The sequence below is a fragment of the Ostrea edulis genome, chromosome 8 (genome assembly GCF_947568905.1).
Source record: "Ostrea edulis chromosome 8, xbOstEdul1.1, whole genome shotgun sequence".
NCBI lineage: Eukaryota > Metazoa > Mollusca > Bivalvia > Ostreida > Ostreidae > Ostrea > Ostrea edulis.
Genome location: NC_079171.1, coordinates 33490707 through 33506645, shown reverse-complemented (window position 1 = coordinate 33506645; position 15939 = coordinate 33490707). Strand labels below are relative to the sequence as shown.

Genomic DNA, 15939 nt, shown 5'->3' with positions numbered 1-15939 from the left:
CATGTAACATCAAGCATTTTTTATATCACATTAAAAAAATCAAATATATACACATACACAATGTTGTAGAGTTATTTCTTGTAAATTTTCTGAGGTTTCGCGCCACGGTGTCAATAGGTCTTGTGTGCAGTTGTCGTTCGTTTCCCTATCAATGTTTATAGGTGACGCTGCGCTACAAACGACAATTTTCAACCTTATCTTTTATTTTTCTATGTATATCAGTATCAATTTGATCGAAATCTTGTATTCAAATTGATTTGAATACAATATCATTGCATTTACTTACATGTCAATTATCAAAATTAGATTAATTCAGAAAAGTTACATGGATTATTTAATGGCGGATGTTTATAAAAGTTTATGTTGATTTACCTAGGAGTAAATCAGCTGACACAGAACCCCCGTTGACGACCACTATACAAATCAATACAAATTACTACGCAGAAAAGTGCGTGATGACCAAGGGAGATTGAACATAGTTCAACTCCCAAAAATAGTTGTGAATAACGTACAGGTTACTTAAAGTAGCCACCCTAAAATCAATGTTAGTAATTTGTATACCTTCCCAAACAGAAAAAAAAAGCCCAACGGATCATTCTAATGACTCGTGTGTAAATCATGGTTTTGATATGATTTCGGTATAGGAAATTTTCACATGCAAATGAGCTAGTGGATCATGATTTTGGTATGATCTATTAAAGCTAACAACTCATATCAAAATCACGATTCTGGTATAATCTATTAAAGATAACAACTCGCCTCAAAATCACAATCCTGATGTAATCTGTTAAAGCTAACAACTCATTCAATAATCATGGTTTTAATATGATTTCAGTATAGGAAAATTTCACATGCAAATGAGCAAATGGATCATGATTCTGGTATGATCTGTTAAACTTAACAACTTGCAACAAAACCACGATCCTGATATGATCTGTTAAAACTAATAACTCATTTTAAAAATCATGATCCTGGTATGATCTGTTAAAGCTAACAACTCATAGAACAATTATACATTAGTTTCTTACACAAACTGAAGACTTAAAAAATTGAATCACAACATCCCTTTAATATTTGATATATAATTTCAATTTCCAAATATGAAAAATAATGTAGATGTATGTCAAGTGAACTATATCATTATGCAAATAAAATATGAATTAGAACAATGCAAGTCTTTCAGGAATTCAAATTATAATTTCTTCTGTCATTTTAACTTTTCTAGCAAAAAATACATACATGAATCATATAAGTTCAAATATAAAGTACATGTATTTCAAAACCAAATGAATTTGGTATTTAACAAAAAATCAAATAATTCTACAGAAGGAAAAAAATTATTAAACAAAACAATCCACACAGTAAAAGTTATAATCAGTGGTCCTCCTATAGAAGGATTGTTTCCTGAAGGAAAATAAACATTAAACAGAAATTTTCTAAGGATTAATTACAACATATATCAACACAATTATATTTGACAATAGTCCTTTAAAAATTATTGTCCAACAGATGGTCCTTCGGATGGTTCTTGAGCAGCGAGTCTCTTCTGTGTCCTTCTTGCAGAGGACAACTTTTCATTCCATGCGGAATTAAATGACGCTGAGCACATTTTCAAAACCACTTCGGCATACACTGCAAATAAACTCTAGCAGTTAGATTAATTCATTATATTCTTTTTTTTCATGTAATCATTTTTTCGTAATCTCTCTATTTCTTAACTTTGTCAAACTTGCAGTGTGTAGTTTATTCACACATTTTAAGCATTCATAAACAACTTTTAAAATCTTTATATACTTGCATAATTATATAATTTGTTAGGTGAAAACTTTGTATGCATAACACTATGCCCCCTGAAAATGGCCTTTCATTTTGCAATTTTCAATAAAGTGCCAATAAACTGCTTGGTACGATAGATAAAGGGTATATGTCCTGGGGGTTTGATATTATTTTCAACCTCTCTTTTCTTTTTTTTTTTTTTTTTTTTTTTTTTAGATAATGTTGACTTACAAAGTCAATCAAAGCTTATAAGTTAAATACTCCAAGACCCCAGTTGATAAACTAAGGGCAAAATACTTACATTTAAGGGAGGTGTATACTGGGCTGTCCAAAAACCTGCTGGTTCCCCCTTTCCTACTAGGTCTTTGATGGTAAAGAAACCATCCATTAGATGTTTGATTATGGCTTCTGGCTTTTGTGGCTTCTTTTTTGATCCTGCTGTAAAAAGGTTAAATATGTTGGTATAAAACAAACCAAAATGGGATAAAACATGTTAAAAAGTAAATACCCAAAACACAGATAAAATTACAATCATTCTAAAGGTGGGAAAAACTTATAAGAGTTTTCAAGTCATTTAATTACCCCTGTCCTTTCCACGGACTGATGAAAGTGCTCCATGAAGCCATAGAGCGTCTACTACTACTGGGGTCCCTGGAGCCAACTGTTTGTACCCTTCTTTTATGCTAGGATTCACTGGGTCTGTGGTGTACTAGAAATGTTGTATAAAAAAATAATTATTATTGATATCAGTTTCCCACTAGGCTCTAATGGTGATATTGCAATACATGTAATAACTATCCATAGTTTATGAAATGAGTAGCGAAAAATATGAACTAGAAATTTAATAATGAAAAAGATTATTTGTTCTCAAAATTTTATTTACTTACATATTTCGCCAGTTTCATACGGGGCCGTGTTTTGGGGTAATAATCCCGCTCTGTCTCAGCTAGGTTAAAGACCAGCTCTGGAGCAGCACTGCAGTTTGCCTGGAGAGCTAAATAAAGAATTCATACCATATAAAAAAGTTCCATACATATACTTTATGTGCATGTATATTTCATGAAGGGGTGTGTGATAAATAAAACAAAGTAGTAAACTTTAAGACATACATGCAACATATTTTTCATGTGCAACTTTACCATGATGTTTTCCCAAAGAATGAAAAGCAGAGAGAATGTGAACAAAAAATAATTGCTGACCTTTTCAAATCTGAACAAAGATCAGTGAATTATTATGTGTAGTATACATATCTGGGTACAAGTTTATAAGTAAGAACAGAATTTTGCAATTTAAGTCAAGCTGAAGGAAGAGATTATGTACAGATACCTTCAACTTGATTTTTTAGAGAAGTAATCTCCATTCTCAAGTCCCTGATCGTTATCTCATTTGCCTCACATCGCTGACAGTGAGTTGGGCTTTCCTCAAAGCCCATTGAGTATGATATAGCAGTACTGATGGATGGTTCAAAAAAGGAATCCATATTTGAAGAAGAAGGTGTACTGCTACAGAGAGGTTGGATGTTAGAAATAGAGAAAGAATTGTCTGAAGAGACAGTGGATGGATTAATGGAGATGAGGGGAACATGAGATGGATAAGAGGAGGTGAGGGGAAGATGAGATGGATTAGAGGAGATGAGGGGAACGGGAGATGGACAAGAGGAGATGAGGGGAAGATGAGATGGATTAGAGGAGATGATTGGAACAGGAGATGGATTAGAGGTAATGAGGGGAACATGAGATGGATTAGAGGTAATGAGGGGAACATGAGATGGATTAGAGATGATTAGAACAGGAGATGGATTAGAGGTAATGAAGGGAACATGAGATGGATTAGAGGAGATGATTGGAACAGGAGATGGATTAGAGGTAATGAGGGGAACATGAGATGGATTAGAGGTAATGAGGGGAACATGAGATGGATTAGAGATGATTAGAACAGGAGATGGATTAGAGGTAATGAAGGGAACATGAGATGGATTAGAGGAGATGATTGAACAGGAGATGGATTAGAGGAGATGAGGGGAACAGGAGATATCATGCTATGGTCAAGAGATGTTGGCAAAATTTGAGTAGTGCTTAAATTTAGAGAGCTGTTAGACTGAGAAGTCTGGTTTACACTACCTACATGCACATCTAAGTTGGAACACGATGCAAATAGCTTTGTTGCCCTCTCCTGAACAGACACAGCCGTAGCTTCCCTCTTTCTTTTTTCAAATTCAGCAAGCTCTTAAGTATATATAAACATAAAATAGGAACATAAGTACAAAGCTTCACTTTGATATGAATGTGAATTTTCAAATTCATTTGTTTCCTCACATTTAATAAGATTTATTTTCACTTGTCTGATTTGTTTACCTTTTTTTCTTTTTCTTCGCTTCATCATTTTCATGAGTCTTGGTTTCTGCTTTCTTCCTTTCTTTCTTTTTCTCTTGAGGCTTTTCTACCTTCTTTTTTGCGCGCGAGTTTTCTTTCTGTACTTCTGGTTCCCTAGTCTCCTTTGACTTTTTCTGTTTCTTATTTTTGGTAGTGGAGTCAATTTTCTCCTTTGCTGCAGATAAAATTTTGAACATTGAACAATTATTCAAGTTAACATAATGCTTCTTTATTGCCTGAGCATTTTTGGTAGTGGGATCAACTTTTCTCTCAGCAGCAGGTAGAATTCTGAATATTAAACATTTATACATATTAACATAATGACACTCAGGTTCTTAACGACGGAATACATGTTGATTACTGTACAACTACATGTACTTGTACCTTTTTGAACCTCAAGGAAGACTTTTTTCTCTCTAAGTGCTTTTTCTTTATCATCTGCAAAACAATTAAGAAAAGCTGCTAAAAAAATTGCCCAACTTGCCAGTTTAAGAAGATAAATAACAAATGTTACTCAATTTTAAGTTTCCAAAATTCCAACAAAAATTCTGTGTTGAGGCAGATAAGTAACAGAAATTAATACATGTACTTATAAATCATGAAATGTCAAACCTACTATAATTTATCTGATATATTTTAATTTCTTGCCACAAAATTACACTACTTACAGAAATGCTCTTTAAATTGATTTGTAAATTATCAACCACTGAGATTCAGAAATTTTATGGTTCTAACCTGTAATTAACAGAATCTTGGCATCATAGTATTCATTATCATCATATTTTGCCAAACAATGATCACCCTCCTCTAGTTCTTCCTCATCATGACCCTCATTGCTGCGTAGATCATTCAGTTTTTTAATAGCTATGATACCATCATCGGTAAACTTAATGATGGTCCACTGAACTACAATAATAAACAATAATTAAGAAGAAAAATCACTCATGGATATTCCATATCACTATTTTGCAAATGTGATAGGAGTATTTCATTAAACCTGAAGGGTATCCCACAATGAATCCAGGATGTTTCGCACCGATTCTGTTTCACCCTAAGATGTTTTGCGCCGATTTAGGCGCGAAACATCTCGTTATTTTCACTATTTCCTTTTATTTTTAACCATTTTAAAGTAATATTCATTAGTTGTAAAAGAACAAGAAGTTTAATATTTATAGGTTATTGACTGAATATCGGGAAATATGCCCACCAGTGGTCTTTGCGTGGATGCAGACCTCGCAAGCTCGGTCCACATAACCGCGCTAAGAACTCATAGTCATGCAGTCAATAACCTTTTTATCATATATTTTAATGCAAAAACATTTTTTTTCTACTCCCATGAATGGATTTCCTCTGCATTTCTGGTCATCAAAATCCTTAAAAATTTAGTAACAGATATTTGTGACGTCAATTGTCCATTTTACTATAAATATATACCACGAAAATGTTTATTGAAAGCTTGGTTCCCCCCCCCCCTCCCCCCCCCACTTTATTGTAGTGTAATGTTAATGTACATGATGTAAAGAAAAAACTTTTATGTTAACAAAATTCTGACCCCCCCCCCCCCGTGTCTGTTTAACCCTTTACTGTTCTATAAAATCTTCTGTATAAACTTTATTACTATTTATATTTAAAATTTATACTCCATTTGGGTGCCCTTACTCATTAAAACCATACACTAACTCTATCTGCTATATCCAAGAGCAGAGAAATTGAGGGGGGAGAAATCACACACAATATTATTTATTATACATAATATATTCATACTTACATCTTTTTAAGAAGCAGCTGCATGTAAAAGTTGAATAATCAAAAAAATTAAACTCCCACTTCTCACTTGCTCTACATATTGAGTTTATCAACCACCTGTGAGTAATTCAATTTGACGGCTCGATAGTGAAATCTCACGTCTTAAGATATGTTAAACTAATAAATAAACTTCTTTTGTAATGAACCACCTCAAATAAGATATTTTCAAGCATTGAAAGACAAGAATGCGTACGACTTCTCATTTTCAACATAAAGAGGAAAATGTTAAGTCGTTCGAGTTGTATTCTGTGAAACGGTTGTCATTTCCTACCAGTGCATTTTCAATGTATATTACTATATTTATATGGATAACAAATGTCTAAATACCACATATCGATCTGATAATTGCTTTCCGTTGGACTGTATACTGATAATTCCCGTATTTCTATTTAGAAATACGTACCACTTATACATTCGTACAGAAAATGACAAGTCCTTCATTTTCTATTCTATGAGTATACTTCACTCAATATTAGATTTTACCCCTATTTCATTGACCACGCAAGTAGTGCCAATTTATAAATAGAGGTTTTTTCTTAAAAATTCTTGGGGATGTCTGTGGGATGGAATTGTGTTATTCTAGGGCATAGATGGAAAGGAGAGGTCTGAAAATTAAAAAATAATAATAATAATAATGGGAAATTCTGCTATTAAGTGTGTAGTATGAAGGGTGTAAATAGGCCATTGTTTATCTGCTTCTCAAAGGGAAAGGGAAATATGCAGGGTAGGGGTTACTTGCGGTGTCATAACAGGACTTGTGTGCGGTGGATTTTCCTGAGATTCACCAATATTTTTGGACTTGAATTGCTCTAAGTCTGTGCCAAATTTCAGGTAAGTTGAGGCGGTTGAATTTTTTATATTAATTTTTATGTTATAAAGGAATGTATAGGAAAATAATTGGTAGTCTGTGTCCTATCAGGTCAAAGGTCAAAATTCGCATTAATAAACTTTTCGGACATTTTTGTATTGGAGGGGACTAATAATGATTAACGACGACAATTTTAAGTTTAAAAAATTAATTTTGAATAATACCTGGGAGAAAAGTTATGAAAAAAGTGGGGTGAGGGGTGGGGTACTGTTTTCAATACACAGACTGTTTGACCTGATTTATGCAAATGAGATAGGTCGTTAAAAGTTGACGTAAGATTTGTCCTTGGACTAATGCAGTTTCGTCAGTGGCTTACTTTCATTTTCTAAGCATGGAAGCTTTTTTGCCAAGTATTTGGAGAATTTTTGTATTGGAGGGGACTAATAATGATTAACGATGACAATTTTAAGTTTAAAAAATAAAAATTTTTTTATTAAAAATAAAAAAAAATCTCGGGCTCTGCCCCAGGTTTAAATGGTCATTGTCGTATTTGGACGGGGGCTAGAAGCAGCAACAACAAGTATGGTGTTGTGTGCTACAAGCATCCGATAAAGAACAACTGGCAGACGATGCATGTGCATAGACTCAGTGTCATGTTACATCATCGTCACCATGAGTTAGATGCATCAATTGTTGCATCCCACTTGTGCCACAACACACTGTGTGTTGTACCAGGGCATATTGCTCTGGAGCAGCACGGTATCAATAACCAGCGACAGACCTGCAAATCCGGGGGTTCCTGTCTGGGGCACCCACCTCCCTATCTTCCCTGTCGTCTGGAGCTACATATGGATAACAATCTTGGTAAGTTTATCACATTTATTAACATGTTACATCGCTGTAGATGGGAGAGGCGTGTGTGTCACTCCTCACAAAGTTATTATTACATGGAAGTAGTTATAAATGAGCAGTTATTAATTGCTAATTAGAGTTCATAGCAACTTCACCAGTCACTCTCTTTACTGGCGAGGCCTGAGATGATACTGCAATTCTCCCCTCTTGTGGTATGGGTGATCACGGGCGGCAGGTGAGTTCAAGTCAAGCTGGCCTTTGCAGTTGTCTGAAGTTCCTCTATGTTCTTCCCAATACTGGTGATGCTCTGCCATTTTCCTTGCCAATAGTCTGTTCCTTCTACTCTTCACTCTCTCATTTTTGTGATAGGCTTGATTGTACAGGAACTTCTGGTCCAGTCTATCTAATTGTTGCTTCCCAAGCTCAGAGTACTGTATTCCAGCAGATTCGCATTTCGCAGTCTGGTTGATGTACCGGGTAACTTGTTCCGTCGATGTATCATGGAGTGGAGACGACCCTCCGTTGTTCGGGAAAACTTAATGTACTTGAGCATGTTGCAACTGGCACTACGGTGGTAAGACCCGTTGGCATTTGTGTCAGTCAGTAGCTTCATGGCATTGATGGCTTCTACACTTAGTTTCATTTTAAGGATTTCTGTTACAATCCTAATGTCATTTTCACTCATTTGCAGGCCCGTGATTTCATATACAGCAAGATTACGACTGAAGTTCCACCAGTTGGAAACAAGTCCTCCATCACAAACGAGGGAATATGTTGCACACATCGAGCAGTCTCCAGTATAGCACAGAACAGTGGCCTCCAGCACTTTAGGTAAGAAATCACTCATTTTCTGCAGGTCTCTGTCAAACTTGGTAAACAGTTCATTGACTGTCAAAGCACATCTGGAATTTAGATCATTGCTAAATACTCTCTGTAGCTCTTTCTTCTGTTCTTTGGTCTGGGTATGGAACATTCCTTCGCTATAGACTGCTCGGTTGCTGGCGCGGAACTGTGACTGCCCAAGATGGACGGGGTCGGCTAGACGCTCTACTTTCCATAGGGGATATAGAGCTCGCACCTTTGACACCTTGGGCGTCGCCGTCTGTGGTAACATACCGGACTAATACATCTTGCAAGGCCAGCTGTGTACCAATGTCCTTCCCCATCTCATACTCTGAAAATGGTGCTGCCCGTGGTAGATTGGAAGTACACTCAAGCTGGCCGCCTGGACAATCTACTTCCATTCCCTTGCCCCTTAGCCATGCACCTGTCCAGCAGAGTTTGTTTTGCTGAGCACAGGCAAGTATATATTTTCTGTCAGTGTTGGTTTCAACGGCCAAGGTAAAGGCTCGACTTGCATTCTGTCCGTGGGTCTTGCGGCTGAACATGATGTTACTGTTATAACGGGCATCTGTTGAAATGTTGATGACATTTTCTGGGTGGCCACGGGTCTTGTTGATCTCTTTCACTTTCTGTATCTTTTGATGCATATCTTCTTTGTTTAATTTTGTCATATTTTTGCTGATTTTGAAAAGGAGCTTCTGTAGAGAGGCCTTGGTGGGAGGCGGAATATCTAGGCAGCTCAGGAATTCTATAGCCTTCTCTGCCCCCAGTGAAGTGTCCTGAAGGGCATATGCCAGGGCCATGTTTGATGCCGATGCATTGCGACCAGGACCCTCTTGACGGATCTCTTGGAATAAGGCAAATTCAGGTGAGTTGAACTGGCAATTTACACAAGTCATAATGTATTTCCATGATATTCCTCCTTTTGTCAAGTGCAGTACAGTGATGTTCGGAGCGGTACAGGTGGTAGACTGATGAAGTTGTATCGTTTGATTAATCATCTCCATCATCTTCTCTTCGTCCACTATACGTCGCCCGCCTAAGTTTTCTCTTCTCTTTGGTGTTTGATTTGGAAAGTCGGAAGTAAGTGGGCGCAGAATGCAGGATGGTCCACTCTCACCATCACAGTTAGGAGTTTGGTAGGACTGGCTGTCCAGACTTGGCTTGGTGACCAGGGCATGATCTGTTGAATTCAGCCTGACAAATGATCGTCGACTAGAATTTCTCTGTACATCAAGTCTTAGTCTTGCGGCCAGGGGAATTACCTCGATGAAATCTGCCCTGCCTTTATTAAAGCTGTACTATATTTTCATCCTTAAGGTAGCAAGGGACATATTTCCTTTTGAAATAAACTATGGACATTTACTTAATTATAATATATGAAATTTAAATATCCAATATATTTTACAAATACAGATTATGTTGATTGTATTTTAATTGTGATGCAAATGCATTTGTTTAAATATTACAAAGTGCCCCATACTACCTTAATATGCATGTGTGAAAATTAAAAACAAGCAACACCATTTTGAATGCAGTATTAAAGGTATATTACATGTACATGTAAACTATTAACAAGTAACATATAAAGAATTCAGTGTGAATTTCATTAACAGCAGAGTTCCAAGTACTCCTGACATAATGTCAGTCTCTTAGCAAAAAAAAAAAATTCATCTACAATACGTACAAGCAGATGTTGAAAGTAAAATTTTCTGGCATTGCACATAATTTCATGTAAAAATACTTCATCAAATTCAACATCAATGCAAACTCGCTCTTCTGGGTTAAAGCTACAGACAAAATTTACACACTTTTGCACCAGTACAAGTTGAACATGTGTGTAATAACCATTTCTGCCTTTAGGTTTTAGTTTTAATTGTCCGCCTTTTGATATCACATCATATTTCTCAGATTCAATTAATTCATTTACAGACTTTGTGGGACATTTAATTTCCAAAGTGGTTTGAGAATCTATTATCCCATCTGGACTACATGAAAAGTATGGTTCAAGTTTGCTAATAATAGTGCCAGAAAGCTTAACATGTCGCCCTCCTAAGCATTCTGATTCAAAGTCTTTTCGAGCCTTAGGTTCACTCAAAGTTCCATGCCTGGTGTCAGCTGATCTCTTAAAACGTGTATATAAATGCGATTTTACAAACTTTTGAGGATCAGCTCTTGTTGTTTTTGGCAGAGCAGCTAATTTATATGATGGTATTCTCAACTTTCTGCTGTCATTCCATAAAGTTCTGTGTTGGCTTTGATCTTGAGTCTTGGTAGCAAGGATTTCATATGCACTGTCAGAAAGTTTGATATATCTATTAAAGAATGCCTTGCACGGTTCACATGTTGGTTCAAGGATTGGCTCTGAAAAGTCCATGTCATGAGATCCATGAGTAATGCATTGTGCCGCACCACTTGAAGTACCATCTATTGTTTGTAATTCAGGGGCATGTAGACTTCTATGCAACATGGTTCCAGGACAGTTCCATAGTGACGAAATGGAACAGTTTGACACAAATCTCAATAAGTCTCCGTGACTGTCAAATGTTGAGTCTTCATTTATTTGTTCTTTTGGTGAGGTCCCATTACTCATATTTGAAGGGTTATTGGGTTTTTGTTTTGGCCTTGTAACGTTTATATTGCTGAGCCTATCAGGTTGTATTGATTTTGTCGAACCAATACCCCATGTAGGTGGTTTGTCTGTACATGCTTGTCCAGCAAATCCGTGCATCCATGCGAGAGAGATAGCATTGGCTATAGCAGATATGTGACTACATGCCTTCCACGTCCAGCAGGACAAGTACATGAAGCTGACACAATATGTCCATCCTCCTCAAATGCAGCCCATGGTAAGTACAAAGCACGAAATGCACGCATTTCTTTCCCATCATAAGCTTGTGAGTTGATGAGGTATTTTGGCCAAGTACTGCTATTGTTCTTCTCCCACGTGCTGTTGCTCTGTGGTAATCCTTTAAAAAGGAATAATTTGCACTATAATAATGTAAGTCATGATTAACAATAATTTCGTTTGTGCCTATGGTTTCTTATAGCTTTCTATTAAACTGACCGATACATAACCGAATTTCCTCGTCACTGAAGTGATCGATTCTTAATATTACTTAGTAATCATAATCGTATGGACAGCTATAAATCAATACATCTTTTACAATTGCAGTTTGTGTGATTAATGAAAAATATTTGCCAAGAATTGTAAATATTGACCTTAGAAGTTATTTATAATATATGCAGATATCATTGGAGAAAGTGCACTTCCCGATCGATTTCTTCTTCAAAGGAGGCATATCAATATAGGAAAATCAAAGTGTACAATGGAAGTAGATGCTATATGAACGTTGCTACAGCACTTGCTGAGCAGTACCGTAATGGCGGAAGGTCACGTGACCAAAACATGTCAGCTGCCAAGAAAAGATGCGTGGAATGATCTATTAATAGGGCCGATTGGTCAGAGCATCGCGCTCAAAATCACACGGCCTCTCACCTCTGTCGGCGCGGGTTCGAGTCCTGCTCGCACCGATAAGTGAGAAAGTTTCCCAGTTTACTTTCGGAAGGTCGGTGGTCTCTTCCCAGGTACATTGTATATGGGTTCTCTCTTCCACCAATAAAAACCTGGGCGCCTCCAGATAACTGCAAAGTTGTTGAGTGTGGCGGAAAACATCAATCAATCAATCACTATATATTACTTTGTATGATATCCGTTAAATTTCAACTGGGAAACCCTGTCTTTCTGGTGAATTGATATATATATATATATATATATATATATATGTAGGTGTTGCTAAATCACGGATTGAAAATTTAAGAATTAGAATTATTAATTTAGCTGTACAGCCACCATGCAGTCAGAATAAACCACGCATCAATTAATACAGTTCATCTTTATTACGGTAGCAGGGGACAGTTTCGCATTATAGGCACTTTTTAAAAAAAAACAAAAAACGGAATCCCATATTTGAAGTAATATTACGTGTGTAAAAAATGTATACAATAATTGTGTCGCCTGCGTTACGCAGTGGCGACATATAGGGATCACTATCCATCGTCTGGCGTCGTCGTCGTCACAAAAAAATTCTTGTCACCTGCGTTACGCAGTGGCGACATATAGGGATCACTATCCATCGTCTTGCGTCGTCGTCTGGCGTCGTCGTCGTCACAAAAAAATTCTGTCACAGTTTTCTCAAGAACCACATGGGGCAACTCCCTGATATTTGGCACAGAGCATCAGTGTGGCCAACTGTATTGTGTAAGACATTTTCGAATCTGTCGCTTATCAACTTCCTGTTTGCCGGGACTTAGAATTTTTTACAGCAAAAAAATTTCTGTCACAGTTTTCTCAAGAACCACATGGGGCAACTCCCTGATATTTGGCACAGAGCATCAGTGTGGCCAACTGTATTGTGTAAGACATTTTCGAATCTGTTGCTTATCAACTTCCTGTTTAGTGACAAAAACCATTTCAATAATTTACTTTTTCAACATTATACGTGATATATTACATAGAGAATGAACTAGCAGGCGACACATGTCTTCCGGGGAAGACTTAATACTGCGTTTTAGAATGCATGTCAAATGTAGCTGAGTGTCTAATAAAAATGTTGAATTACAAAAGGTATACAAAATACAAAAGGTAGGTGTGAACATGATTCCTAGCATATAGATGGGTGCAAATACGAAACTTAAGACACGTGGTCAGTTGCTGAAGAAATTCCGATGAAAACATGCAGGGTCCAGCAAAAAGTCTGTAGCTGAGAGGGAAGGTGGATGTCCCCATATAAAAGGTAGATTTTGAGAAGGGCGGATAGGGTTCTTGATTGCGCACGGTGTCTAAATCCCCACGTTTGGTACTGTGATGGTGTGGGGGAGTCTGTTCGAAGTTGGTATTATTTCCTGGACATCTAATACGTGTGTACATGTGTTCGTGATGTTTATGGTGCTGTTTGAGCTACACGCCATAATGTTGTCTTCTGTGCCGTTACATTTTAAGTTGCTGCTGGATGAAATGATCGTCATTTCCCCCATTCCGTCTCCTTTGATTAATGATCAGTAGGCAACTGTCCAATTGAACACAAGTCTTTTTATGCCCCCTTCAAAGAAGAGGGACATATTGTTTTGTACCGATCGGTCGGTCAGTAGACCACATGTTGTCCGCTCAATATCTTGAGAACCATTCACTTGGTCGTAATGGTATTTCACATGTGGGTTGGTTATAGTAGAAGAGGATCCCTATTATTTTTCCAGGTCAAAGGTCAATCTACTCTAGACATAGGAATATACTGTCCGCTCAATACCTTTGCTTGTAAATCCTAAGGAATATATTATCCCTATTGATTTTGAGGTCATATGGTCTAGGGTCAAACTGGACATTAGAATATAGTGTCCGCTCAATATCTTGAGAACCCTTTTTTTTGACAGACATCAGAGTTGGTACACCGGTACATCTTCAGGAGAAGACGACTACTATTGATTTTAAGGTCACATGGTCAAGGGTTAAACTGCGGATAACTCCGTTTACCTGATCAGGATATAGGGCTCACGGTGGGTGTGACCGGTCAACAGGGGGTGCTCACTGCTCCTAGGCACCTGATCCCACTTTTGGTGTGTCCAGGGGTCCGTATTTGCCCAACTATCTATTTTGTATTGCTTATAGGAGTTATGAGATTGATCACTGTTCGTTATCTTCACCTTGCACTGGACATAATTTATTCTCTCTTATATTTTTAAGTTGAACTCGGCTATTCGTTTGGTGATGCGGGCGGGCGTCAACAATTGGTTTTCGGATGATAACTTGAACAGTTTACAATCTAATCAATTGAAACTTTGATATATTGTTGGGTATCTGGTAAGGAAGATGGAGAAAAATAATCAAAGGTCAAGGTTACAGTGACTAAATAGAATAAACATTTCAGAAAAATCTGGTTTCCTGATGATAACTTGAAAAAGTTTACATTCTAATCAAATGAAACTTTGCTATATTCTTGGGTACCAGATAAGGAAGACTCCTATTAGTTTTGGAGAAAAATGGTCAAAGGTCAAGGTCACCGAAAATTTCACAAAAATTAGGTTTCCGGATGATAACTCAGAAAGTTTAAATCCAAATCAAATGATACCTGAAGATAATGTTACGTACCAGATAAGAAAGACCCCTATTGGTTTTGGAGAAAAAAGATCAAGGTCACAGTGACCGAAAATAGATTGAAAACTTCAGACAAATATGGTTTCTGGACAGAAACTCGAAAACTTTAACTCTTGGTTGTTTTTTTGTTTTTTCGTATGACGCACCTTCACAGAGCTGTTACTAAAAATTGAACACCCATGTTTTTGACCAAAATTGACTCATAAAATGCTATATATTCTTTACGGTTTTGTTAAGAAGAAGGCTACTGTTTACAAATTTCTGTTGTCACAGTGAGTATTTGGTATGTGTTACCATGGTAACCGTTGCTGTAGTTAACGAAGGGAAATGTTAACGGAAATACATTCCAACTTTAAGACGATTTTATTTTTCGAAACAGCAAATACTTTCAAAAAAGTTTTATAATTAGACGGATAAAGAAAATATTATTAAATTATTTTAATCAATATTTTTTTGGTGAAAGTTTTGACTGTGCTCGGGTTAAAAATATATGAAGATTGTGAAAAATGGCGGGAAAATAATATATTTTCATGTTTTTAAGTTTTCTTCTACTTGCAAACTATTCAACAAATGCACTTTTCTGTCATGTTCGAGTAATTATCATATTTATTTATATCTAAAATGATCTTCTTTATGTGTTTACATACCACAATGATATGTCTATACATGTAGATGTAAATGCACGAAACGATGCTTAACATTTTGGGTAGGGATCGAAGGTCCCTTCAAGAATGCTTTCATTTTTATTTGATAATTTGTCTATTTCTTCATAAAGTTTTTATATTTTGTTTGGATTCAATTTTTTAGTCTGTATTGATGTTCAACATTGAATTCATGGACTCCTTTGCTTTCCTTTTGTAATATTGTCTTGTATGTGCACTTGGTTTGATCAATTTTCCTCCTGTCACCACTTTAAGTTTGTCCTTGGGTTTTTGCAGAGACCCATAATACAATAAGATAGACACTGATTTTAAGGACACAAAAAATATAAATCTTTCTCATATATATATATCTTTAGTTTTTGAGAATGTTTGAACATTTTATTTCATAAAACTTTTAAATAAAGTACACACCTCATAGCCTAGTAATCATGCAAGGTGAAGATAACGAACAGTGATCAATCTCATAACTCCTACAAGCAATATTACACATTGATATTTAAATTATGCATGTAGGTAGAAAGAATACAAATAATAAAACAGCATATTATAAAACTTTTGAAAAGAAGAAATGTTTAAAGAAACTTGTATATGACATTGAGAAAGTGTTCCAAATATTCTAAATCGGTGACAAGTAGGTTCATATACTAGTCAGGGCAACAGCTGTATCAG

The 15939-nt window shown here is 36.4% G+C and overlaps 1 protein-coding gene across 8 annotated transcripts; it reads right to left on the bottom strand.

The window, feature by feature from the left end:
* Positions 1 to 835: 835 nt before the first annotated feature.
* LOC125677910 (uncharacterized) lies at positions 836 to 6042 on the bottom strand. 8 transcript variants are annotated; one of them, XR_008798117.1, is made up of 8 exons: positions 4884 to 5603; positions 4533 to 4586; positions 4131 to 4323; positions 3901 to 4001; positions 2664 to 2770; positions 2359 to 2485; positions 2078 to 2214; positions 836 to 1632 (listed from the first exon to the last, which is right to left on the bottom strand). XR_008798117.1 is itself a non-coding variant. In XM_048916019.2 (3 exons), exons 1-3 carry the CDS (start codon positions 2400 to 2402, stop codon positions 1496 to 1498), a joined length of 318 nt encoding a protein of 105 aa, XP_048771976.2. In that variant the 5' UTR covers positions 2403 to 2651; the 3' UTR covers positions 836 to 1495. The 8 variants fall into 8 exon arrangements, 2 of the variants coding, with proteins under 2 accessions (XP_048771976.2, XP_056003364.1); XR_007371314.2 differs by lacking the exon at positions 836 to 1632 and adding an exon at positions 5917 to 6042 and having other exon boundaries at positions 1960 to 2214; positions 3901 to 4586; positions 4884 to 5054; XR_008798116.1 differs by lacking the exon at positions 836 to 1632 and having other exon boundaries at positions 1960 to 2214; positions 4131 to 4586; positions 4884 to 5597.
* Between the last annotated feature and the right edge of the window lie 9897 nt (positions 6043 to 15939).